A 25275-nucleotide genomic window follows, 5' to 3' on the forward strand; every position below is an offset into this window, starting at 1 on the left:
GTTCCTAACACTGTGTTACTGAGCTTCTCTGCCCTCCCAGGCACCACTCCCATTTTCCCCATTTTTTCCAGATGGTGGCATCTCAGAGCATTTGTAATCGTGCTGTCGCTCACAGGAAAACCTTGTGTTAAAATGAAATTTTTCCAATAGTGTGTGCCAGTTGTCATATCCTATATGGGGCTTATTCTTTATAGGAGGTGACAGTAACAGCTGCAACTCCAGGGCACAATGAACTGTCGATACTAACCTCAGACAGAGGCCGGATCTGCAAAGCCAATCCACCATTCCCCATTGACACCCCCCACCCCCATCCCCCCCACCCCGCTTTCCTGTTCATAGGAGCTGAGGGAGGGCTCTGGAGGCTCGATTGCTTATGCCTGCAAAAAGGCGTCCTTTGCCTTCCTAATGAGGACAGATTTCAAACCCTTCTGACACTGTATGTGTCAGAGTGCCACCAGGGCAAGGCTCGTGCCTGCTGAATAATGCATGACAATCGATTTACAGCCCCAGGTGAAATTAAAACAGTCACGCTCATCTTCAGAACTTTTCCTCACCACCCTCCCCCGCCCCCTCAGATGCAGGGTGTGGGGGGGAATTGCACCAAGCACAAGCCTCCCTTTCCCCTGGTGATGAAACCATATTGACAAATTACCCTGTGTTCCTGGCTTGGGAATTTGTAAGTTAGCAGTCAGACCATTCGGAAGTGAACACCGATGCTTGGATCACTGGGTAAATAAATAGGGAACACTGGGGGTTACTCGGGCATTGAGACAGACTGGGCCATCCCAGCCCTGACGTTTCCTGGACGGACTGGCAGGTGAGGCCCTGCCAGGTATAAGGAACAGAGTGGGTGCCAGCTTCCTGGGGTCCACAGAACAAAGATGGATGTGAGGGTTGCAGGAACCCTCACAGGAAGACACAGGCTTGTCAGTAAAGGTGCTATATGATTGTTCAAGGGTCCAGTAAGGCATTCTGAGAGGCTGGGCTGACACTCCCTGGTGCATCCTGGAGTTCTGCTAAATGAGGCATCAGACACACTGCTGCTTTCTCATAGGACAATGTGAATCTCTGGGACCATGGGCGTTGCCATGGATGCAGAAATGAGCCACCTGGCTGGGTTTACGCTTTCCTTCCCTGGTGACTACCTGGCTACACCCTCCTCCCATGATGATCAAGAGCATTTAAAGGAAGAGGCTCCTCTGGGGTTCCTGAAAACATAACATCACATAACCTGAGATGGTTAATCATAATTGTATCTGGAATCACCTAGGAGACACACCTCTGGATATGTTTGTGGCAGAGTTTCTAGAGTGAATTAACAAATATAACCAATTATATTGACAAACAATTAACATTTTAAAGTATGCTCTAATAATAAAAAAAACTAAAATAAAATATAAAAGAGATGTAGAGACTTACAAAAATTATAAATGGTTGCCTCTAGGAAACAGGTTAGTTTTTTTTTTCTATTAATGAGCCTTGTAAAACAATTGGCTAGTGTGTGTGTGTGTGTGTGTGTGTGTGTGTGTGTGTGCGTAACTTGAATAGGAATGAGAAATAAGCCCATCCTGCTCACCCATGCCCATAATCTCAGCATTTGAAAGGATGAAGCACAAGAATTATAAATTCCAGGCCACCCTGGGCTACATAGTGAGGCACCCCCCCACACACACTCTCTTCTTAAACACTTAAAGAGAATACTTCAGGACAGTAATTCTGGCTGTCTCAGTCAGAGTTCAGCCTGAGAAAGTCAGCTAAAGGCAAATATCTACTATGAGGCATCAGCTGAGGTGACTGTCCTGAGTCTGTAGTCAGATGCTCACAGGGCCAGGCAGCTGTGTGGTCAGAGCAGATGCTGATGCCCACAAGTAGGATGACCTCCTTTTCCTTAGCGACACCTGGGCTCGGTCTTTAGGGCCTTCAACCAACTGTAGTGGGTTCACTGGATGATTGACAGTTTCTCCATGCCACAGCTAGCAGAAGGTTTCACTGAAAAGCCAAGGCACTGGAGCATCCCACCACCACACCTTCATCCTCCCGGCCTGCTCCGTGAGCTGGTCACCTGAGAGTTATGGTCAGGGATTGTCTCTCCGAACCTAAAACCACCACATACCTAGGAGACTCAGAAGAAAAGTGGAGACACAAAGCACGCCTCTATGCAAATTACCTCAGCCAGCCCCTCCCACAGGTGAGCACGTCATGGCTCCTATCATTTGAGAACAAAACAGAAAATGCTACTAACTGGAACTGACTGATGGCTCAGCAGCTAAGCATCCTTGCTGCTCACCCAGAGGACCCAAGTTCAGTTCTGAGGACACACACACTGAAAGGCTCACAACCACCTGTAACTCCAGCTCCAGAGGATCCAACACCCTCTTCTGGATTGTGTTCACGCAGCATGTGTTCACGCAGTGTACGTTCACGCAGACACATACATGTACTCATAAATAACAACTGGATAAATGTGACTAGCCGAGACTCAGAAGAAAAAATGTACGTGATAGAATTCCTGGCCATTCCCCCACATACATGACCACATATGCACTGTCCAGTAGCCAGGCGAAAGGCTTAGTCACCCCAGGGCCTTACGTCCTATGTAATCTATGTGCTGCGTGGTCATGTAATTTGCATGCAGCATGATCACATAATCTATGTGCATGCATGGTGTAGCTACATAAGCCCATATGCACATGTGTGGGGGGGATTCCATAAAAAGCAGGTCACAGACCCCTCTCCCCTCTCTACACAACCATTTCCATAGGCCCAAGCACTCCCTCTGTTCCTTCTCTTAATAAACTCTTATAGTGGGTTTTGTCATACCCCGTGGCTTTTTCTCATGGTAAACGCACTGCACAATAACTAACAGTATGTACATTCAGCTTATTTAGCTATCCCCAAGCCTCTCATAGTCACATGGGTCAGTCAATGCCTTGAATGTGGGGAGCACTCTGAGGCAAACCCTTCTTTGCCAGTCTAGTTTGCTTTTCCACAGACACTGAAGAGTCCACCGAGGGCTCCCTGGGAACCTTCCTGATTCCCTGAAAGGCAAGATCCTGTTGGTTGCTGATCTTCCTAACCACAGAACTGGCCTAATCTGGGCCAGCCTTGAACACACCTGAATTTGTTCAGTCAACAAACACTCGGTTCTTCCTGGGGAGACAGCAAGTCCAACTTCTCAAAGGCCTTATAACTCACTATCTGCTTCTCTCTCTGTGTAAACTCCAAGACATGGGAAATAAACCACCACAAATAACAACCAGAGACGTTCCAGAACTCTACTGTAATGTGCTAATAGTTACTTCACACATCAGCAGGACAGGCTGTTTGGGGACCTGGCTGGAGATGTAGCTCGGTTAACAGAGTGCCTGCCTGGCAAACATAAAGTCCTGAGTTCAGGGCCCAGCTGTGCAACAATCGTGCATGCTGGCACATGCCTGTAATCTCAGCACTTGGAAAGTAGAGGAAAGAGGTTACCCTTGTCTACATACAGAGTTCAAAGCAAGCCTGGACTACCTGAGTGCACAAAAACACAACTAGACTGGAGCTAATAGTGTTTGAGAATTACATATGAAGACAGCCAGCTGGTGGCAGACAGAACTCAGGACACAGCTGCCTTCACTGAGGAAGACTGGGAAGGCCAACAGCTCTTAGCAGCTGTTCCCTCTAACACCCCTACATGCACGCATGTGTGCGCACGTGTACACACACACACACACACACCACAGACCGGGGTGGGGGAGAAGGTCAGGGGTCAAGCCCCCACAGCCACTCTGGTTTCTTTTTTGTCCTTTTCTTTGTCTTAGAACATTTTTACTCCAGAGACTGAGATAATCAGAGAGAGAGAGAAAGAGAGAGAGAGAGAGAGAGAGAGAGAGAGAGAGACTCTGTGTGTGTGTGTGTGTGTGTGTGTGTGTGTGTGTGTGTGTGTAGGTGCCCTTAGAGGTCAAAAGAGGGAGTCAGGGCCCCTGAAGCTGGAGGTATGGACAGTTGTGAGCTGAGCTCCAGGCCTCTGCAAGAGCAGCAGTGTTCAGCCTCTGAGCCATCCTCCAGCCGGGTTTGTTTTCTGAGATAGACTCCTTCTGGTAGTGCTGGTTGCTCTGGAGGCCCGTATGTAAACCAGGCTCTGGTAGAAATCCTCCTGCCTCTGCCTCCCAAGTGCTGGGATTACAGGCATGTGCTACCATACCTGGCCTGTGTGTGCACATGTGTGTGAGTGTGTGCATGTGTGTGTGTGCATGTATATGTGTGTGTGTGTGTGTGCAAGCGCGTGCGTGCACGCGCATGTAGGGGGAGCTGCTGGGATAGAACCCAGGGCCTCACACACTCTACACAAGTGCTCAATCCACATCATCAGTATTCTTAAACACACAGATTCCCCTTGAACAGGAGGGGGCAGGGCGAGGTGGCTGGCAGCTGGAGAGAAATGAAAATACCTTCTTCCTTTTTTTTGGTCAGAGCAGTCCCACAGATGGGTCTTTGCGATGCTAATCAGGTTAAAATTCTACTCTGAAGGGGGCTGCGGTTGTTTCCAATCACTGAAAATGGGGGAAGGCTCTAGACTTGGAATTGACTAGGAATCTTTTGTAGGACTGGGGTCTCTGGACTGTTTCTCAGAGAGCCATCTTTAGAAGCTCTTTGTAGAGGGCAGCTTTGCAATCCTCAGTCCTCGGGGAGACCCTTTGATCAGCTGTCAGAAACACGGTCCACTCCTGTCTCTGAGGCTGCATGCCATTTATATCACAGGATAGTGTTGAGGGTTTTCTCGCTTTAGCCAAGAATGTTTCTTTGTTGTAAGATGATGGCAGGTCTAACGCCTCCACCCACTTCAGAAATGCCTCCAAGGTCTAATGAGACATCAAGCTAAAAAACACTGTTTTTGAGGAAGAAAGCACAAAGACACCTATTATAACAGAATAAAGCAACACAAAGGTGGGTTGCTCACAGATTTATCAAACTGATTAAAAACAAAGATTCCCCAAGCCAGGAAGAAGGCTAGTTGGAGACTCCTGAGTCATTTCCCAGGAAAGCAGAGCTGACAGTTAACTCCCAGTTCCTTGAAGAGACCAGGAGGACTCCCTGTCCACACTTCAGAAGCTGGTGGAGATGAACACTCAGGAGCCCAAGCTGCATGGGATGTGCCATGAAGTCAGTGTTTCTGCCACAGCTCCTCTGGGAACGGCTGGTATCTTTAGCTCACTGTTTTGCTTTCCTGTCTAATCAAACACATGGTCTTCTTACACTATCTATTTATAATATAGGTAAACAAACAGTACTGTCAGCAAAGTGTCTGGGTCACACTTGGGAGAGCAAAAGCTGCCTTCATAGCGACTCCTTTGTCCTCTGTTGATCTCAGTGGGACTCCTAGCTGGCCTCCCAACGGGAGGTCGTTTGTGGCTGAGCACAGCCTCTGTGTTTCAAGTACACATTTCAATCAGCATTGACATGTTCTGTGACTGTGTATTCTTCTAGGTGTGTGTGTGCAAGCATGTGAGGGTCAGAGGTCAACTTCTAATGTCATTCCTCAGGACCCAGCTACCTTTTTAAAAGAGTGTGTGTGTGAAAGAAAGAGCACCTATGTGCACGTGTGTACAGGTGTACATGCCTGTACTTGCATGAAAAGGCCAGAAGAGTATCTGGCATCTTTCTCCGTGACTTTCCACCTATGTTTGAAGCAGGGTCTCTCCCTAATCTGGGTTCTCGTCTCAGCTAAGCTGGAAGCCAGCAAGCCCTAGGGAAGGACCTCTTGTCTCCAGCCCCCTCAGAGATGGGTACAAGCATTTGCTTTGCAAAAGACACCTGTTTGTTACATGGGTGGGGGAACCTAACTCCAGTGCTCCCAACTGCCAAACCAGCACTGTTTATCACAGCCATCTCCCAGTCCCACCACGCTGTTGAGACAGAATCTCTCACTGACCTGGGGCTCTCCAGGTAGGCCAGGCTGGCTGTCCAGCAAGCCCCAGGTCACACCTGTCTTGACCTCCTTAGCCTGAGATGACACATGTATGCTGCCACACCTGCATTTCCAAATGTGGGTTCCAGGGGTTGAACTCAGGTCCTCACATAAGGCAAGCACTTTACCGACCAAATCAGCTTTTTGTTTTTTAAGTATTCATCAGTTCAATTCCCAGTTTAAGTGTGGAGTTATGTTGGACAGCATATCATGTTGGAAGACGAACTTCTGATGCCAATGGAGGACCCAGGAATCACAGGCCAGGAAAGCACCTATGGCATTATCCAACCTGAGCTGAAGAGACTCCCTGAAGGCATTTCTGGCATGTTCCACACAGTCTGACCCCCCCCACCCCCCGCCCCGTGCACACTGAAGATATAACAAGGCCTATAGACTTCCTTAGAAGCCTCTCCTCAGCCAGCAGCCAGCAGCTGCTCAGTAGCTGCGAGCTAAGCATGTCTGAAGGGCGTCCATGTTTAACAAAGTCCAATGCCTTGTATTTATTTTCATCAACAAGGTAACATTAGTATTGGTCTTTTATAAGACAAGAAACTGGGGAAGAAAAAGATCAAACAATCTACCCTAGGTTCTCCCAGTGAGAAAGAGGCAGGATTAGATCCATGCAAAACTAGCTCTCATTCACCTCAAAGGGAACAAGAGACAGCTTGTTCTGCAGCCATAAAAGAATGACGTTGGCCCAGGAACACTGATTCAGGTTACCCCAAATTCCATGCTCCGACTGCTAACAGTTCCATGCCATTCTTAAAGATTATTAATAGTATTATTAACTCTGTGTTTTTGTGTTTGTGTGCACATGTATGTTTATGTGTATGTGTGTTTGTGTGTGTGGTGTGTATATGTTTATGTGTGTGTTTATGTGTGTGTGTGGTGTGTGTGTATGTTTATGTGTGTGTTTGTGTTATGTGTGTTTGTGTGTGTATGTGGTATGTGTATGTTTGTGTGTGTGTGTGTGTGTGTGTGTGTGTGTGTGTGTACACCACAGTGCATGTGTGGAGGGCAGAGGACAACTCTGGAGAGTCAGGTTCTCTCCTTCCACCTCTGTGTGGCTTCCAGGGCCTGACTGAGGTGTCTTCACCTCCTGGAGATTTCACACTAACAGGAAAAAATGACGCCATAAGTCAAAGGGTTTTCAAACACATTGAGAGGAATACCAGGTAGGAGGGTTCCAGAAAACTGGGGCAGTCTGTGCAAGGATCCTCCCAGGTGCCACATGATGGCATTCTTTCTTTGGAGTTGTGGAAGCAAGTGGTTGCTATGTCCTTCCAGGTTCCACATTACAGTCATAAGGTGTTGTGAGGTCAGCCACAGAGACGGGCAAAGACAGTTATTAAAGTGAGGTTACCAACAGCCCCAAATGACTTGGCTTCAGACTGGTAGCATTCCAACTCAGCCCAATCACACACAGTGTGAAAAGGGAAAGCACACCACCTGGCCTGCATCACCAGAGCAGGTGCAGTGGGGCCAAAACAGGCTGGGACTCTTTCAAAGCAACCCAAGATCGAAATGAAAAGAACAGCCACAAAAAAGAAATGAGAGAATAAAGCAATCCATCTTAGCATTAAACAATAGAGATACAGCAATGAGAAAAAACAAAACTTAAAGATGCAGTGGGTTGGTTGGGGATTTAGCTCAGTGGTAGAGCACTCGCCTAGCAAGCGCAAGGCCTGAGTTCGATCCTCAGCTAAAAAAAAAAAAAAAAGATGCAGTGGGTAAGGTAATCAGAGACCCAGATTTCTTATGGAAGCTCACGTTTGTTCAGAAGTTGTTTTCATTCTTTTTATTTTTGTTTATTCATTCACTTGTGTGTTTCAGAGACAATATTTCATGTAGCCCCAGCCACCCTCAAACTCAACTGTCTAGCTGAGGATGACCTTGAACTTCTGATCCTCCTGTCTCCGCCTCCCAAGTGCTGGGACTGTAGGAATGAGCCACCATCCCTAGTTCAAGACAGTGCTGGGACTGGAACCCAGGCAAGGCCACAGTCCCGTCACTAGCTGTTGGTTTTGCGTCGTAAATAAGTAAATAGAGAGCTGCTGGCATCAGGCATGTGTTTGCTTATGTCCCAGCACAGCCTACTCCTGCCCAGCTCTAGAATCCGAACAGTAGAGAGTTGGAGAGAAGCCTCCAGAATCTATGTCATTGAGCAAAGGTGTGGCAGAAGGGGTAGGGAGAAGGCTTAGGCCCTTTTCTCAGGCAGCCTGGCCGCACAACCCCCACAGGCCTGCTTCGGGCTCTCAGGAGAACTTCCTCTTCAGACAAACCCCAAAGGGCTGGCGACAACCTGGAGGTTCAGAACCAGCTGACTTCACAGCTGGTAACTCCTGGCTACACAGATTTCTAGTGGAAAACTGGCCCCTTGTGGGCTAGGGAGTGGATATGAGGAGAACCTAAGTTCAGACCGCAGAATCTACATCTAAAGCCAGTTATAACCTAAAAGCAGAGCAGCACCTTGGGAGGGAAATGGAGACAAGATCCTGAGGGCTGGCTACCCACTGGCCTAGATGAAAGACAGCGAGCTCCAGGTCAGTGAGGGACCCAGTCTCAAGGAATAGAGAGCAACAGAGAATACATAATGTCCTCCTCTGGTCTCACAGGCATGTACACCCTCACATATGTACACACACACACACACACACACACACACACACACACACGCACACACATTCTCATACTGAGTCTCACTCAGAAAACTGCACAGCCTAATTAAAAGAAATTGGTTTTGATTTTTGCTTCGGTTTTAAGACAAAGTCTTGTGGATCTTAGTTTCCCGGTCTGGGCTTAAAACTCACTGTGTAGCTGAGGATGGCCTTCAGCCCCTGATCCTCTGACCTCTAACTCTGCCAGGGTATGGAACAGGTGTGCACCTCCAGACACAGATTGTATGGTGCCAGGGCTCAAACCCAGGCTTTCACACTTGCCAAGCCAGTATTACCCATGGAGCCACACACAGCCCCCCTGCCTTGCTCCTGTCTGTGCAGAATGGAGCTGGGAGAATGCAGCCTGGATTTGAGGGGAGGGGGTAAGGTGTGATTGGGAGGGACACCCATCACCTTGAAGCCCTGAAGAGCACGGTCCCTGGTTTGGTCCAGGCCCTGCAAGAAGTAGCAAGTCCTTGAGTGCAGCTCAGACTTCCCTTGTCCTGTGTGAAATTATCTGCTCACACAAACAAGGTTTTAAATTTATTTTCCATTAGTTCCTGTATGAGTGTGTGTGTGTGTGTGTGTGTGTGTGTGTGTGTGTGTGTGTGTGTTGTGTGTGCAGGTGTGTGTGTGTTATACATAGGTGTCTGTGTGCAGGTATGTGTGTGCTATATATAGGTGTCTGTGTGCAGGTGTGTGTGTTATACATAGGTGTTTGTGTGCAGGTATGTGTTATAGATAGGTGTCTGTGTGCAGGTATGTGTTATAGATAGGTGTCTGTGTGCAGGTATGTGTTATAGATAGGTGTCTGTGTGCAGGTATGTGTTATAGATAGGTGTCTGTGTACAGGTGTGTGTGTTATACATAGGTGTCTGTGTGCAGGTGTGTGTGTTATACATAGGTGTCTGTGTGCAGGTGTGTGTGTTATACATAGGTGTCTGTGTGCAGGTGTGTGTGTTATACATAGGTGTCTGTGTGCAGGTGTGTGTGTTATACATAGGTGTCTGTGTGCAGGTGTGTGTGTTATACATAGGTGTCTGTGTGCAGGTGTATGTGTTGTACATAAGTGTCTGTGTGCAGGTGTGTGTGTTATACATAGGTGTCTGTGTGCAGGTGTGTGTGTTATACATCGGTGTTTGTGTGCAGGTGTGTGTGTTATACATAGGTGTTTGTGTGCAGGTATGTGTTATAGATAGGTGTCTGTGTGCAGGTATGTGTTATAGATAGGTGTCTGTGTGCAGGTATGTGTTATAGATAGGTGTCTGTGTACAGGTGTGTGTGTTATACATAGGTGTCTGTGTGCAGGTGTGTGTGTTATACATAGGTGTCTGTGTGCAGGTGTGTGTGTTATACATAGGTGTTTGTGTGCAGGTATGTGTTATAGATAGGTGTCTGTGTGCAGGTATGTGTTATAGATAGGTGTCTGTGTGCAGGTATGTGTTATAGATAGGTGTCTGTGTGCAGGTATGTGTTATAGATAGGTGTCTGTGTACAGGTGTGTGTGTTATACATCGGTGTCTGTGTGCAGGTGTGTGTGTTATACATCGGTGTCTGTGTGCAGGTGTGTGTGTTATACATAGGTGTCTGTGTGCAGGTGTGTGTGTTATACATAGGTGTCTGTGTGCAGGTGTGTGTGTTATACATAGGTGTCTGTGTGCAGGTGTGTGTGTTATACATAGGTGTCTGTGTGCAGGTGTGTGTGTTATACATAGGTGTCTGTGTGCAGGTGTGTGTGTTATACATAGGTGTCTGTGTGCAGGTGTGTGTGTTATACATAGGGTGTCTGTGTGCAGGTGTGTGTGTTATACATAGGTGTCTGTGTGCAGGTGTGTGTGTTATACATAGGTGTCTGTGTGCAGGTGTGTGTGTTATACATAGGTGTCTGTGTGCAGGTGTGTGTGTTATACATAGGTGTCTGTGTGCAGGTATGTGTGTTATACATAGGTGTCTGTGTGCAGGTGTGTGTGTTATACATATGTGTTTGTGTCCGGTATCACTCTGTTTCACTCTCCACCTTATCTTGACTAGTCAGGGTCTCTCACTGAACCCAGACCTCACCCCGCATAGGGACCTGAGTTCAATACCCAGAACCCACATGAAAAGCTGGGCCTGGTGGCACATGCTTGTAATCACAGTGCTGGGGAAACAGAGACAGGTGGACCCCTGGGGCTCAGTGGTCCATTTTAACCAAATTGGTGAGTTCTAGGACGGTAGGAGAGCGTGTCTCAAAGGAGGGGGCGGCATTGCTGAAGTAACACCTGAGGGTGTCCTCTGACCTCCACGCACATGCACATCCTCATGCGTGCCCATGCCCTGCCACATGTGTTAAAAATAAACAACTTTCTGTGCCCCGGCAGTGTTAAGCGTCCCTGTGTGCTGCTCAGGCTAACAGCAGCCTTTGTTGCAGCAGCTCAAACACTGCTGGTCAACTTTCCATGATACCAAAAAGCTTCAAGATAAAACCAACCATGTGCAGCATATCCACAAAGTAGCATAATTTGTAATTTTTCAGTCTCATCCAGGGACTGATAAAAGACTGCAGTGACCTTGGGTACTCCGAGGACAGGGCCATCTTGGGTATGACCGCGTGGCCCTTCACTCTTTAAACCTGATGTGGGGCGGCTCATTAGACACTGATAGAGTGAGGCAGGGTTGACATCACTGAGCTTCTTCACCTTTCCTAAGAGCGTCTGCACCACGGGGTTAGGCGTGACTGCCCACAGCTAAGAGTGCCTCTGCTATGCAGAGAGAGCCAAGGAGCATTTCCATAGAGGCCTGTGAGCAAAGTCATCCATCCCACAACATTATACCTGCTGGAAATGAATCTTTAATGTCTGAATAAATGAATGTGTCAACTGGTACAGTGCTGAAAAGTCCTACCTAGTAATGTGTCCTCAAGCTCAGGTGTATTCATAACCTCTGAAAAATGCAGGGTGTCACCGACCTGAAGTGTAACATACATAATCACCCTGGCTGCCTTCTACGTTAAGCAGATTCATATTCTAGCAGAATGGGTCGTGTGACATAAGGTTTGCCGGGAAAGAGGATAAATAGGTCTAAGATCCGCAGCAGCTGGGCAGACTGTGGGGAGATAACTCAGTCCTTACAAGAGGGAGAGCCCAATCATGGAAGCAGTTATAGTACTTTCTCTAGCTAACTCCACTCCTGAGAATGACTGAGGACCCTAAATAAGTTTTCACCTTTCCTTCCTGTGATTTCCTGAGAGATCAGAGGACCCATCTCAGGTTGACTTTGGTAACAACAGCCAAAGTGCTGATGGACTGTGAAAGAGACGGCTTCAAGAGAGGGAAGAGACAACACAAGCAGCAGCTTGGATGCCTCTGCTAAATGTGATAGAATATCCCTTACATTTTCCTTAGCTCGCGCTCTCTCTCTCTCTCTCTCTCTCTCTCTCTCTCTCTCTCTCTCTCTCATGTGTGTGTGTGTGTCTGTCTGTCTGTCTCATGTCTGTCTGTCTATCTCTCTCTGTTTCTGTCTCCCCCCCCCCAACACACACACAGAGGAGTATTACCCTCAAGATGACACAGGATCTATAAGAAATAGATTGTGGACAGTTACATAGATATTTCCTCCAAATTGAAACATTCCCTCCTGAAGCAAGGCTCTTTAAGACTTGAGAAGTAAAAGAAACTTACAAGGTTCAGAAGTCAACAAAAGTCACGAGTCTCAGGAAGCTCCTGAAATCTACAAGATTCACAAGGTCCCACCCCTAAAGTTATACAAGCACTACACAATAGGTCATCCAAAAGATAAATGCACAGTCTCCCTAATCATTCTTACATATATAAAATGGTGTGTTGTGGTCAGGCTGAAATCCAAACACATCCTACAAGCCAGTGTTTCTTCTTTACATTGTCATGAACCCAAATGTGAAAAGTTACAATGGCAGCATCTTCATCACCTAGTAACCAAATCAGTTGCCTTCTAGGAAGGCTGCCCAACAGGAAGCTACAAAAATATCCAGAGAGGATAGGGGAAGGAAGAGTTAAAGTAATGACCAGAGGAGGACAAAATGGTGAGAAACATCTCTATCAGAAATTGTGTCTTCTAGTTTGTATATCTAGACATCAGTCATACTAGGAAACCTAATGGAAATAGATTTACATACTGCACTGAGGCGCAAAAGAAAAAAAGAAATGTTTCTTATTACAGCAATCATTAGATGAATTCAGACAATAGACTGGATCACAGCTGCATAAATACAATTCTTTTTTTTATGAAAAGAAAGACATTTTGCTTTAAAACTAGTCAAAAAGCATAAGGAGCAGGACACAGAAGAGCGTACCAGCTCCACTATATGGAGTCTCATCTGACCCAGAACTTCACTATGCTGTCATTTGTGTTCCGGCAAAGAGTTCTTCTGTCCCCTAAGACAGCTTCCCCTCCCCTACCCACTGCAGCAGACCTGGGTGAGAATCAAGGCACGAACTTCAGGGAAGAACGTTAGGAAAAAGGGCCTTACCACTTCAGGGAGCAGCCTTGTTGAAAGGTCATGGATGGCTTTGACCACTATGCATATAGATGACAGAAGAAATATCACCCCCAAGATGACACAGGCTCTGTAAGAAAAAGAACATTGATAGTTGTGTAGTTATTTCCTCTAAATTAAAATGTTTTCCCCCAGGAAGGAGTCTCATTAAATCCTCAGAAAGTAAAGGACACTTAGAAGTTTTAGGAAGTCAACAAAACTCACAGGTCTCAGGAAACTCCTGAAACTTACAAGACTCACAGGCCCCTTCTCGAATGTTACATGAACAGTAGCAATTGCTTAGAAGAGGTGACTTTGTTCAGTGGAACTGCCTGAAAGTTGTATAGGGAGCTCCTGGGGTGCAGCTTTTGCTGACTTGTCTCCAATGTGGGGTGAGCTTTTCAAAGATGCAGCTGCCTTTGGTCAACTTGTGCTCCAGTAAGTAACCCCAGGGAAACTCGTTGTTTACTAATCTACATAGGTGGAATCATTTCTTTGACATGTTGTCAATCCCTTATCTGGAATGGATCCCAGGGGCTGGCTAAGAAGTTAATATATAAACAAACCAGTGAGTACCAGGTTCAGTGAAAGACCCTGACTCTAGAAGTGACAGAAGAACATGCCTGAGATTGCCCTGGCATAAACACACACACACACACACACACACACACACACGAGAGAGACAGAGACAGAGACAGACAAAGAGGCAGAGACAAAGAGAATATGACCCTTAGGCAATAATATATGTCTTCCATTTCCCAGTGTCTACAGTAGCATGTAGCAGATGTCCTGTGTGCATCTGTTGAGCGGATATGACCAACTAACTAGTTAGCTAACCAAACCAATAACTAACCATTACTAGTTTACCCACCTGGGAGTTTCTTACCATGGAGTCTGAGGCAGCATTGTTCGCTTTCCAGTGGGTCTGAGGAGAGGAGGGGGACTCCTAACCTTCATCCCTGTACCCTCAAACCAGCCACATTGTAAAGAAGCTCTAAAGTATAATGGAACTCAAAAGAAGTTTGCCACCCAGTTTGTTAAAGTTGGACCTTGCAAACTACAGCCTGCCTTGTGTGGCCACTATCAATATATACAAGAATATGCTCAGATTTTTTACTAAAATCTCCTTTTCCTCTTCTTTTCAGGGTACTGCAGACTTGAAAATCATAGTCCCTGCTTCCCAAAACTGTGTTAGGTCCTGTGTGTCAGAGCCCTGCTGCTTCTGCAGCCCAAAGCAGCTATGAATAGCTCAGGCTGCAATGCTATTTTTTAACATTGTATTAATAATATATTGTGTTTACACAGCAGCTTTCTCCTCAGGCACTCAGAGTTCTGCACATCAGCTCCCAAATCCCCTGGAGGGCTCCTCACATCCAGGTGTTTGTTTTTGTGCAGTTTATGAATGGGGAGGGTGATGTGTGTTACATTAACACAAGGAGACAAAGTCAGAGAGAACAGGGGCTTGGCTCAAGGTCATGCAAGGCATTGAGTTCTACCCAGAAAGAGAGCCTAAGGGGTGGGGTAGAGGTTCTGTAGATAAAATGTATGCCACAAGCATGAGGAGCTGAGTTTGGATCTCCAACACCCATAAAAGAAAAGACAGGTTGATCCTTGGGGTACACTGGCCAACCATGTAGCTGACTCAATGGGCTCTATAGTCACTGAGAGACCATGTCTCAAAAACAAAGAGTACAGAGGCTGGAGAGCTTGCTCCACAGCTAGGAATACTGCTCTTCCAGAGTACCTGAGCTTGGCTCTAAGAACCTGTTCAGAGCCAACAGTAGCAGCTCCAGCACCAAGGAATCCAATACCCTCTCCTGATCTCGGGGGGCACCTGCATACATGTGGTATATACACACAGAGACACACACATACACATATAGATTTTTTAAGAAATTTTAAACATTAAAACAGACATAAATAAAACCAAGTAGAAAGAAGTTGAGGAAGACATTCAATGTCAACATCTGACCTCCACATGCGTAATTACACACACATGTACATACACAAACTACACACACCACAAGAAATAGAACCTGATTTAACTATTGACCTCCCAGTGGCTGGCCCATTCAGCAACAACTCTGGGCATCATGTCACATGACCACCATGTCACATGACCACCACAACTCTAGACTGTCCAGGATATCACACTCCACCATCACTCTCCAGAACACCTCGAAGATTTGGGTCAGAAGCAAACAGAGAAAATGTGATTACTTCTCCATCAGCACTAAGTGAACTACTTCAGTGGAATTAGCTTATTCCACACACCCACCTTCTCCGGCACAGGCAGGCCTAGCTGAGGAGCCAGGGCTCCAGGAAGAATACACACTCCTTTTCTCTCCTGCCTAAACCCTGCGCAGCTTCCTGGGTTAGAAAAAACAAATGGCCCACAGCCCTTCCATGCAATCCCCAAATGATGGCTCAAAACTGAGTTGAGGTTCCCATGGGTTGTGTGTGTGTGTGTGTGTGTGTGTGTGTGTGTGTGTCCCACACATGGTGGGAATCCATGTCACCATCACCTAAGAACTTGCTAGAAGGAAATTCTGAGTGAATCTACCACAGACCTATTCCTGGGCTTTGCTGAGAACATACACAACAGCTTGCTGGGAACATAGCAAAGAGTAGCTTGCCCTCTCTCATGGCAGGCCACCTATTAAATGCCAGGCCATGGTTGAGAATTATTTACTTACTGTGGGTCCACCTTATGCCAAGAGACCTGCTGAGCACTAGAGTGTGACACGTAAGCCCTAGGCCCTTCAAGAAGTGGAAAACGGAAGCATTTAAATCACACAGAACACTTCAGTGACTCTGGGCCAGTCAAAAGGAGCTCAATTATGAGCCCACAGGGGCCAAGGAGGTGGCTCAGTGGGGAAAGTGTTGTCCTCCTCGCAAGCATGAGGGCCTGAGTGTGAGTCCCGAGCACCCACACAAAAGTCAGATGGGGTAGAGTGAGTCTGTGACTCCAGCTCCATGGAGAGGTGAAGTCAGATGAAGTCCTGGACTCAGTGGCCAGCTAGCCCAGCCAATCAATGAGATATCCTGTTTCAAAGAACAAGGTGAAAGTAATGGGGACATTGAACGCTGACCTCTGGCCTCCACACAAACATATACATGAACACATATGTACCCATACTCATGTACACACACACATACACACACACACACACACACACACACACACACACACACACACAATTCTGATTATAAAGAAGAGCCACATTGTGTCCTGGAAAAGGCAGTTTGGGGACACATCAGGATTCCTGCTGGGCATTGGTGGCTTACGCCTTTAATCCCAGAACTCAGGAGGCAGAGGCAGGCGGATCTTTGTGAGTTTGAGGCCATCCTGGTCTACCAAGTGAGTTCCAGGAAAGGCGCAAAGCTACACAGAGAAACCCTGTCTCAAAAAACCAAAACAACAACAAAAACAAAAACAGAATTCCTTCATTCATCTTGTTAACACTACACACCCACTTGGTGTCAGGGACCATTGTCGGGAACAAGAGGTACAGATACTTGGGGGAAGACCCTTCCAGGCAGAAGGAAGACAGGACATTAAGGTGGAAGTCTTCCTGACATAATGGGGATACAGCAAGTCTATGAGAAGCAGGGAGGAGAGAGGGGTTAAAAGCAAAAAGGGAGAGGCAGGGCGGGGTGGGGGTGGACCCTTTGAGTTTCTTGAGCCATGTAGGGTACAGAATCTACAGGATGGGAAGCCACACGGGGCTGAGGCTTGGAAGTGACAGACTGTGGCCTATTTTAGCAGAACCGTGTTTTCTCTGGCAAAGCAAAAACAAGGAGAGAAGCTAGAACAAACCCCGGGCCAGGGGAGGGTGGGACCAAACAGATTGGCATCAGAATGGTAAAGCTTGAGGAGTGAGTCTGGAGACATTCTGACTTGGGAGCTGCCCTGAAGGCATGGTGGGCAGGTTCTGTTAAGTGTGGTCAAGAATGATGCCAGACCTGGAAAAGGGACCAATAGAGCAGTTCTTCCCTGAGAAGGAGACCTCAGAAGAGTGGGTGTTGATGGGGGAGGACCCAAAAGTCAGTTTTGGACACACTAAATTAGAGACTTCTCTCAGACATCCAAATAGAGATATTTTGTTGTATTTTTATTTTGAGACGGGGTCGTATGTAGCCTAAGCTGGCCCTGAATTCCTGATGAACTTCCGATCTTCCTGCCTCCACCTCCCAAATGTTGGGATGAGAAGTGTGTACCACCATCCCTGGTTTATGTGATTCTAGGGGTAGAACCCAGGACTTCATGCATGCTACGAAAGCACTCCACCAACTGAGCCCCATTCTGAGAAGGGCAGTAAGGGCAGGAGCTTAGACTTAGACTGTCCAATATCTGGTATCTCTGAGTATCCTTAGGGAGTCACAGCACACAGACAGAGTTTCAGCCTTGGACACAGATGTGATTATTTTTCTACTTTTCAGGAAATGATAGATGTCCAGAGGTAAGGGTCCATGCTGGGTCCTAGCTGAGAAGCTGGGTAGAGAAGTGGATGAGAATCACCAAGGAGCAGCTGTCTGTGCCGAGCTGAGCTGTACAAACTCTCTTCTGAAGCCAGGGGGAGCCTTGCTGCTTTGAACATGATGGAGTGAGACAATTAGATCTGCATTTTCAAGAACTCAGTAGGCAGTGACTGCCACGAGCATAGCTGGGCCTAATCTGCCTCATCCATCACTCCATGGCAATGGACCACCTACCCTCCTGTGCTGCGATGTCCCAGAGACAAAGAGTGCTGGTTAGTATGTCCACCATGAACCAAGGCACCTGGTCCATGCCGGGCTGATGACTCTCCTTCTATAGACTTTTTTATTTTTATTTTTATTTTTATTTATTTATTTATTTATTTATTTATTTATTTATTTATTTATTTATTTTTGAGACTGGGTCTTTTGTAAGGCTGGTCTAAAAGTTAAAATGTAGCTAAGGATGACCTTGAATTTCTGGTCTTCCTGCTTCTGGGATGACAATGTGCACCCCCATTCCTGGTTTAAGTGATGCTGGGGATGGAACTCAGGGCTCTGTGCACACTAAACGAGAACTCCATCCATTGAGCTGCACCCCCAGTCCCTCTCTCTACAGACTTTAAGCCAAAATGAAAGCCAGCAAAGACTGTTGGAGATGATTCATGCCAGAATAGGGATGGCTGGAGGGCTGAGCGGGATGGGGACTGTCGACCACATTGATTAACCAGTGTCCCCAGGGGAAGTCAGGCTTCCCACACACTGGCTGACTTCCCCCAGATGAAGTGCTCCCCTAGAATCAGTCAGAAGCTGCGGGGCCTTGGGAGCTACGACGCAGCACACTTCCAGAGAATTCTGCTGCCCAAAGGTGAATCACAGGCTGCTGAGGGGGAAGGGTGGGAGAAGGAAATGCTGCCTCCTATACCGGTAGGGATAGGCAGTGGGAGAGGGAGAGAGATCATGTGATCGGACAGTAACACCTGTCACAGTAATACAGCAGGCCGGGAGTTTGCTGACTGCTAACTAGCCAGGCCGAACCTTTGCACCTGGAGATGTGCTGCACAGTTCCTGCTCAGAACTGGTTGATGATGGGGAACAGGGAGCAGACTGACATCATAAGCAAGCAAGGAGCAGATTCCCAGCAGGCCTATGGGCAATTGGACCATCACTCCCATTCACTCCCACTCAGCTGCTTGTCCCATTTGCAAGGCAAGGTCATTTGCAGTGCCTCTGTGTGGAGGGCATGCACAAGGGACGGATGGGAGGTTCTCGTGACTCGCCTGTGTTCTCTGCCAGCTCTCAGTGGTGCTGACACACTAAGTCAAGCTGAAGCTAGGAGTGTGCTGCTGGTTTGGCCTCATCACTGTCTGGTGCTCCTCAGAATCCCACCTGCCTTGCAAACATCAGAACCTATGCTGGACCCTCGGGACTGGTCCTTTAAAACAAGCTGGCCACAGTGATACTCACTTGAAGTCCCGGTGCTGGGAGACACAGACAAGTGGATCCCTGGGCTCACTGGCCAGCCAGCCTAGCTGACCCAGTCAGCTCCAGGTTCAGTGTGAGACTTTGTCTCAAAAACTAAGGACCCGTGGGGCTGGGGAGTTGCCTCAGCTAAGTGCTTGCTATACAAGTCTAAGGAGCTGAGTATGTATCCCCAGAACTCTCATAAAGAAGCTGGGTGGCTGTGGTAGCCATCTGTAATTCCAACCTTGGAAGGCAGAGACAGGGGATCCTAGAGCAACTGGCCAGGGAGGCTGGGTGTGTCAGCAAGCTTTGGGTTTGACAGAGACCTTGCCTTGATGGATAAATCAAGAGAGTGCTGAGGATGATTCCTAACACCAACCTGGCGTCTCCACATGCACATACACACATACAGCCTCCCATACACGTGCCCCTACACACACACATGCAAATGTACACCACATTACACACACAAATGGACAAAGGAAAAAAATGAGGTGGATAATGGAAAAAGACACTGACCTCTGACCTACACACACACACACACACACACACACACACACACACACTCACACTCACACACACTCACACACACACACACTCCAGCATCACTGAAGTAACCCTTTCTCCAATGTTCCCAAGCTCCTTGATTATAGCAGTTAAAGTAACTGGCTTAAATCACTTGTTTGCTTTGAGGCACGTCTGGGAGTCTACCCCTAAAGAAAAAGCTTCTTACAGAAGAGTGTTCACAGGACCCTTCCTTAGATCTAGACCCAAGGACTTTCAATGTTCCATGAAAGGGGAGTTTAAGTGACCAAGCTCCATCAGTGTAGTTGGGTGATTCAATTTGTGTTTGTTTTGAAGTTGACAGATCAGAGTGGAGTTTTGGTCACCAGAGAAAGAGAGGAGGCGGCGAGAGGGGATGTGAAGAACTCAGACAAGGGGATTCAGAACACAGAGATGACTTCTGGGCTACAGAATCATCGCTTCAGGTATTCCACGTCTCAAATAACTAGGAGAGTGTCTTATTCCAATGCACAAATTGACTGTGACCTGGAATCAATCATTAAACATTGTGACTATGTATCCAGTTATCATAAAATAAGATCAATAAAAAGATACCTTAAATAAAAGGTTTGTGTCCATAGATAACAAAACAGAGTCTAAATAATAAAATATTATCATATCATATACTTGGGAGGATGAAACAAGATCTGTGTTCAAAGGTCAGCCTGGGCAGCATAACAAAACTCTGCCTCGAAAGACCAAACAAAACAGTGGGCCATAAAATTTTATATATTTATAAACAGATAGACAGATGATAGATAAGAAATATGTAAAAATAAATCTAAATTTAGGGAGAAATTTCTGGAAAGAAATATACTATTAAGTAATAATGCTGTGAGGATCACCTTTGTGACTTTCTATTGCTCTAAAGGAAAGAAAATTCTAGAAACACCTTCTGTTGGTATAGTACTTTTGTTTTGGTTTATTTGTTTGTTTGGTACAAAGCCTTACACTGTAACCCAGGCTGGCCTGGAACTCACATTGTAACCCAGGCTAGCCTTAAATTTAAGGCAACCCACCTGCCTCAACCTCTTGAGTGCTGGCATTAAAGGCAAGAGCCACCACATTCAACTGGCTCCTCCACCTTAACGTTTGTTTGCCTTTAAACATCCTGGTGATATGGGAAACACTGCTCACTCACATTTCTAAACTTTGAAACATTGTGTTTGGTAACATGTTTGTATGCATGCGTGTATGGGTATCCATTTACATGTAAAACCAGAGTTTGATCTCAATGTCTTCCTCAATAATTCTCTTCCTTAATTTTTGAGGCAAGACCTCTCACTGAAGCTGGAATTCACTGATTTGTCTAGTGGTCCAGCTGGCCCCTGAGTCCATGTGATACACTTGTCTCCTCCTCCTCCTCCCCTGGGATTCACATGCATGCCACCACACTTTTTTTTTTTTTAAACATTGGTTCTGGGGGAGATCAAACCCAAGTCCTCATGTTTGCAGAGGACATCAGATCTCTCCTGAAGCTGGAGTTAAAGGCAGTGTGAGCCACTTGATGTGGGTGCTGGGAACTGCACAGGTGCAACCCACCCACATCCTGAACCACTGAGCCACCTCTCCAGCCCATAAATTACACCTCCCCACGACACCTGAGACCATTGATGCTGGGTAAATAGTTGTGCCGCATGACTTAGGCAACACAGACAGGAAAAGGTCTGCGTGAGGTTAATGTGAACACTTCCTTCCAGGTTATTTTCAACCAGTGGTTAAGCAAATCATAGCCTTGGGGCCTGTGGCTAGAGAGAGCCCCATTCAACTTTTATAGGACTCAGTTTCCCTGTGGGAAAAATGGGAACAAGAAAGAGAACACTTTGCTCTCAGTGTTGTGGTGAATCTGTCCATGGTGGTTAGTCTTTGCTGTTAGCTTGACTGGATGGAGAATTAACTGAAAGACCAGCTGCTGGAAACGACTGCAGGGAATTTTCTTGATCATATTATTTGAAGTGTGAAGATCTCAGATGTGCTTGTCACATTCTGGTGTCACCCCAAATAAAGGAACGGAAAAGTTTTGTTTGTTTGTTTGTTTGTTTTTTAATTTTTGCCTGCTTGCCTTCACTCTTGCTGGCAAATTCATCTACTCTGTTTCTACTGCTGCTGCATTCCTTCACTGATATTTGGACCTGATTTGGCTCTTGCCTTTAATGCCAACACTCAGGAGGTGGGTTGCCTTAATAGACTGAAGACCAGCAGCTCTCCAGGAATCCTCCAGTCCAGACATGGCCTGCAGAGACATCCAGCCTTGTGGACCGAGAGCTACCAGGTTCTTGGCCTCTTCAGTGTGAGACAGCCATTGTTGGACTTCACTACTGTATTGTGTAAGCCAATCTAGTGAATCCCCTCTAATACAGTTCTGATCCTCTAGAGAACCCTGGCTCGTACAGTGTTGTTGGCATGAGATTGTGCATATATCAAACACTCAAGGTAACATTATTTACCTAATCTTGCCATCCTGGGACTTCTAGTGAAATGTGTCTTTCTTTGCCTGTCCTTCTTGAAGTTATCTTAGGGCCATGTCCTCTGGGGACAAATCCCCTGGGCCTAAGGCTTGGTGGCACTCAGGTAGAAAAAACAGGTGATTTCCTGCCATAGTGCCACCAGGAACATGTCTCAGATCACATTTGACTGGCTGGAGGACTTGAGAGATGAGGTTTAGTGTGAACCCAAGAATTAAGGAAGTCTGTCACCTGCTGAGATTTAGAAAGCCAGTTAGCAATTAAAGTCCAAACCTGAGGCTTGTGGATACAGGATATCCTTTATCCAGATGTTCTGCCAATCTACACAAACACACACCATGTGTGTGTGTGTGTGTGTGTGTGTGTGTGTGTGTGTGTGTGTGTCTGTCTGTCTGTCTGTCTGTCTGTCTGCCTGCCTGCCTTCCTGTCCGTCCATATGGAGACCAGAGGGCAATATTGAGTATCATTCCTCAGGTCTCACCCACTTTTGGATAAAGAGACTTTTACCAGCCTAGAGCTTATGACTGTATAGGTAAACTGGTGACCAGCCAGTCCCAGGGATCCACCTGTGTGTCCCTCCAGTCCTGGGGTCACCTTGCCTGGCTTCTCATGTGGGTTCTGGGGATCAAACTCAGTTAGTTTGTGTCTGCAAGGCAAATGCTTTACCAGCTGATCCATCACCCCAGACCCAAACACACACACACACACACACACACACACACACACACACACACACACACACACAATTCTTCCATGCAGAGTTGTGTACATATTTTTTTTCTAACATGAGCTGCAGTTTTGCTAAAGACAGTAAGCTGGGCAAGAATCAAGAGCCCCGGGTTCCAGATCTATCTGTGTCATTAACACTGAGGTTCCATAGCAAACCATGGCTCCCCTCCTGCTAAAAATGAGCAGCTCTGACTTCACTCTCAAAAATCCTGAAGCTGAAATTCTAATCTGGATGTGGCAATGGCATTTCTGGCTCATTAACAGTTTTTATTTTAAGTCAACAGGTTTGAGGTACAGATTTGTTTGTACAACCAAAATGCAAGAACTGAACAGTAGGTATTATTTACTCACTGGCAAGCTAGGGAAAACATGAGTTCCCCAGTAAGCCATCCACAAACTGTAGGGTCTCTTCCACATAACTGACAAGAGAGCTTTTGGCTGGGGGTCAGGTGCTCCAGGCCTGTGGTCAGCTCTTGTTTATTTCTGTACCTTCTCTGTAACCTACATACTCTACTCCAAGTAGAGCTGGTGTTTCTCAGCAGGATAGGAAAGAAACAGATAATCAGAACATTTAAGAAGAAATATTGTGCTGGGTAGTGGTGTTGCACATCTTTAATCTAGCACTGGGGAGGCAGAGGCAGATGGATCTCTGTGAGGTTGAGGCCAGCCTGGTCTACAGAGTGAGTTCCAGGAAAGGCACAAAGCTACACAGAGAAACCCTGTCTTAAAAAACAAAAACAAACAAACAAACAAAAAGAAGAAATGTTATGTGTTCCTTAATTTGGGAAGCTGGTTTGGGGTGTGTGTGTGTGTGTGTGTGTGTGTGTGTGTGTGTGTGTGTGTAGAGAAGCCTCAAACATTATTCTGTTGATTTTTATACAGGGTCTCTCACTAGCCTGGAGATAACCAAGTAAGCTAGACTGGGTCCCTGAGAGGCCCAGGCACATCCTTTGTCCCTGCCTCCTCAGTGCAAGGATTATAAGCACTCACTATCACGACAGGCTTTTTATGTTCTAGAGATTGAACTCAAGTCCTTATGTCTGCAAGACAAGCACTTTACCAACTGAGGTATCCTCCCTCCTTCCTGGGAATCTGGCTGTCTACACAGAGTTATTTTAAGTTATTCAGAATACCAATAAACTGGAGCTTCACAACATTATAACCTGGAGAAAAGTGTGTTAATAATTAACACAAAAGCCTTAACCTCATGGGGATACTTCCTAAAAATTCTGGAACTTAAAGTGACATTGAAATACATTATTAGAGTCAAGAAATGCTAAGGTTCCCCTTAAAAAATGCAGTTCTGGGGCTGGGGAGTCAGCTCGATTAGTGAGATGTGTACTGCTCATGCATGAGGACATGAGTTCAAGACCTAGCACCCACAGAAAAGCCAGGTACGGGGGCTCACACCTGTGACCCTAGTGTGGAGGAGGTAGCACTGGGATCCCTGGGGCTCACTAGCCAGCCATCCTAGCTGAATCATGAGCTCCAGGCCACTGTGAGAGACCATGTCTACAAAAAAGGTGTGGTCAGGAGAGATGGCTCAGTGGTTAAGAGTGAGTCTTCCATTCCCATCATCCATGTCACATAGCTCACAACTACTTCTTGTTCCAGGGGACTCAGTGCTCTCTTCTGGACTCGGTTGCTAACAGCACTCATATGTACATAGGCCTGCACACACACACACACACACACACACACACACACACACACACATACACACACATATATATATAATTTATATGTGATATAGTCATACAGTCCTTATGTTTGCAAATATAGAGTTGACATCCCCCAAAGGATTCAGTTGTTAAAGTTTTAATTAAAGATGTAGATGTCTCTGTTAGGGGGAATTTCTAAGCATGAAGGAATCTTGGGCTCCAGTGAGCCACTTTTTTGCTGTAAAAACAGGAGGGAGCCACTGAGAGCCCAGGCTCAGGAAACAGAGTGCCAGGCTGAAGGATAGCACCTGGGTTTTCCAGTCACTCGGCCTCCAGAAAACTGTGGAACTCCTCTTTGCCCATCGGTGGGCTGGAGTCAGTGAACTTGACTGTGATAAGTGAATTCAGGATCTGATGATACAGAGTTTAAAAGTCAGTGATAAGCTAGGAGATGGCTCAGTTCACAGAGTGCTTGCTTTTCAAGTATGAGAAAGACCTGAGGTCGAGCCTTAGAACCCACATTGAAAAGCCAGGTGTGGCAGTACCTGCTTGAAATCCCAGCACTGGTGGGAGGGAGACTCAAGGGTCCTGGGGTTTGTTGTCCAGCTAGCCTGGCCAAGTCAGTGAGCTTCAGGCCAGTGAGAGACCCTGATGCAAAAACAAAGGTGGACAGCTCCTGAGGAACCACACCTGAACTGGCTTCTTTATACACAACTGCACGCACACACAGACACACAAAAAAAGAAAGCTCAGCCAATCAGAGAGAACCCACTCCCCTTTATTTGTTCCTAACTCCTAAAAGAAGAAACTATGC

The 25275-nt window shown here is 46.6% G+C and overlaps 1 protein-coding gene across 1 annotated transcript in view; it reads right to left on the bottom strand.

Moving 5' to 3' along the window:
- Window positions 1-25275, bottom strand: part of Tmem163 (transmembrane protein 163) — a 174270-nt gene that overhangs the window by 17781 nt on the left and 131214 nt on the right. The window contains exon 5 of the mRNA XM_036202745.1: window positions 13094-13190. Within this exon, the coding sequence (XP_036058638.1) occupies window positions 13094-13190 (97 nt within the window). The remainder of the gene's footprint in view (window positions 1-13093; window positions 13191-25275) is intronic.

This window comes from Onychomys torridus, chromosome 11 (genome assembly GCF_903995425.1).
Source record: "Onychomys torridus chromosome 11, mOncTor1.1, whole genome shotgun sequence".
Taxonomy (NCBI): Eukaryota; Metazoa; Chordata; class Mammalia; order Rodentia; family Cricetidae; genus Onychomys; species Onychomys torridus.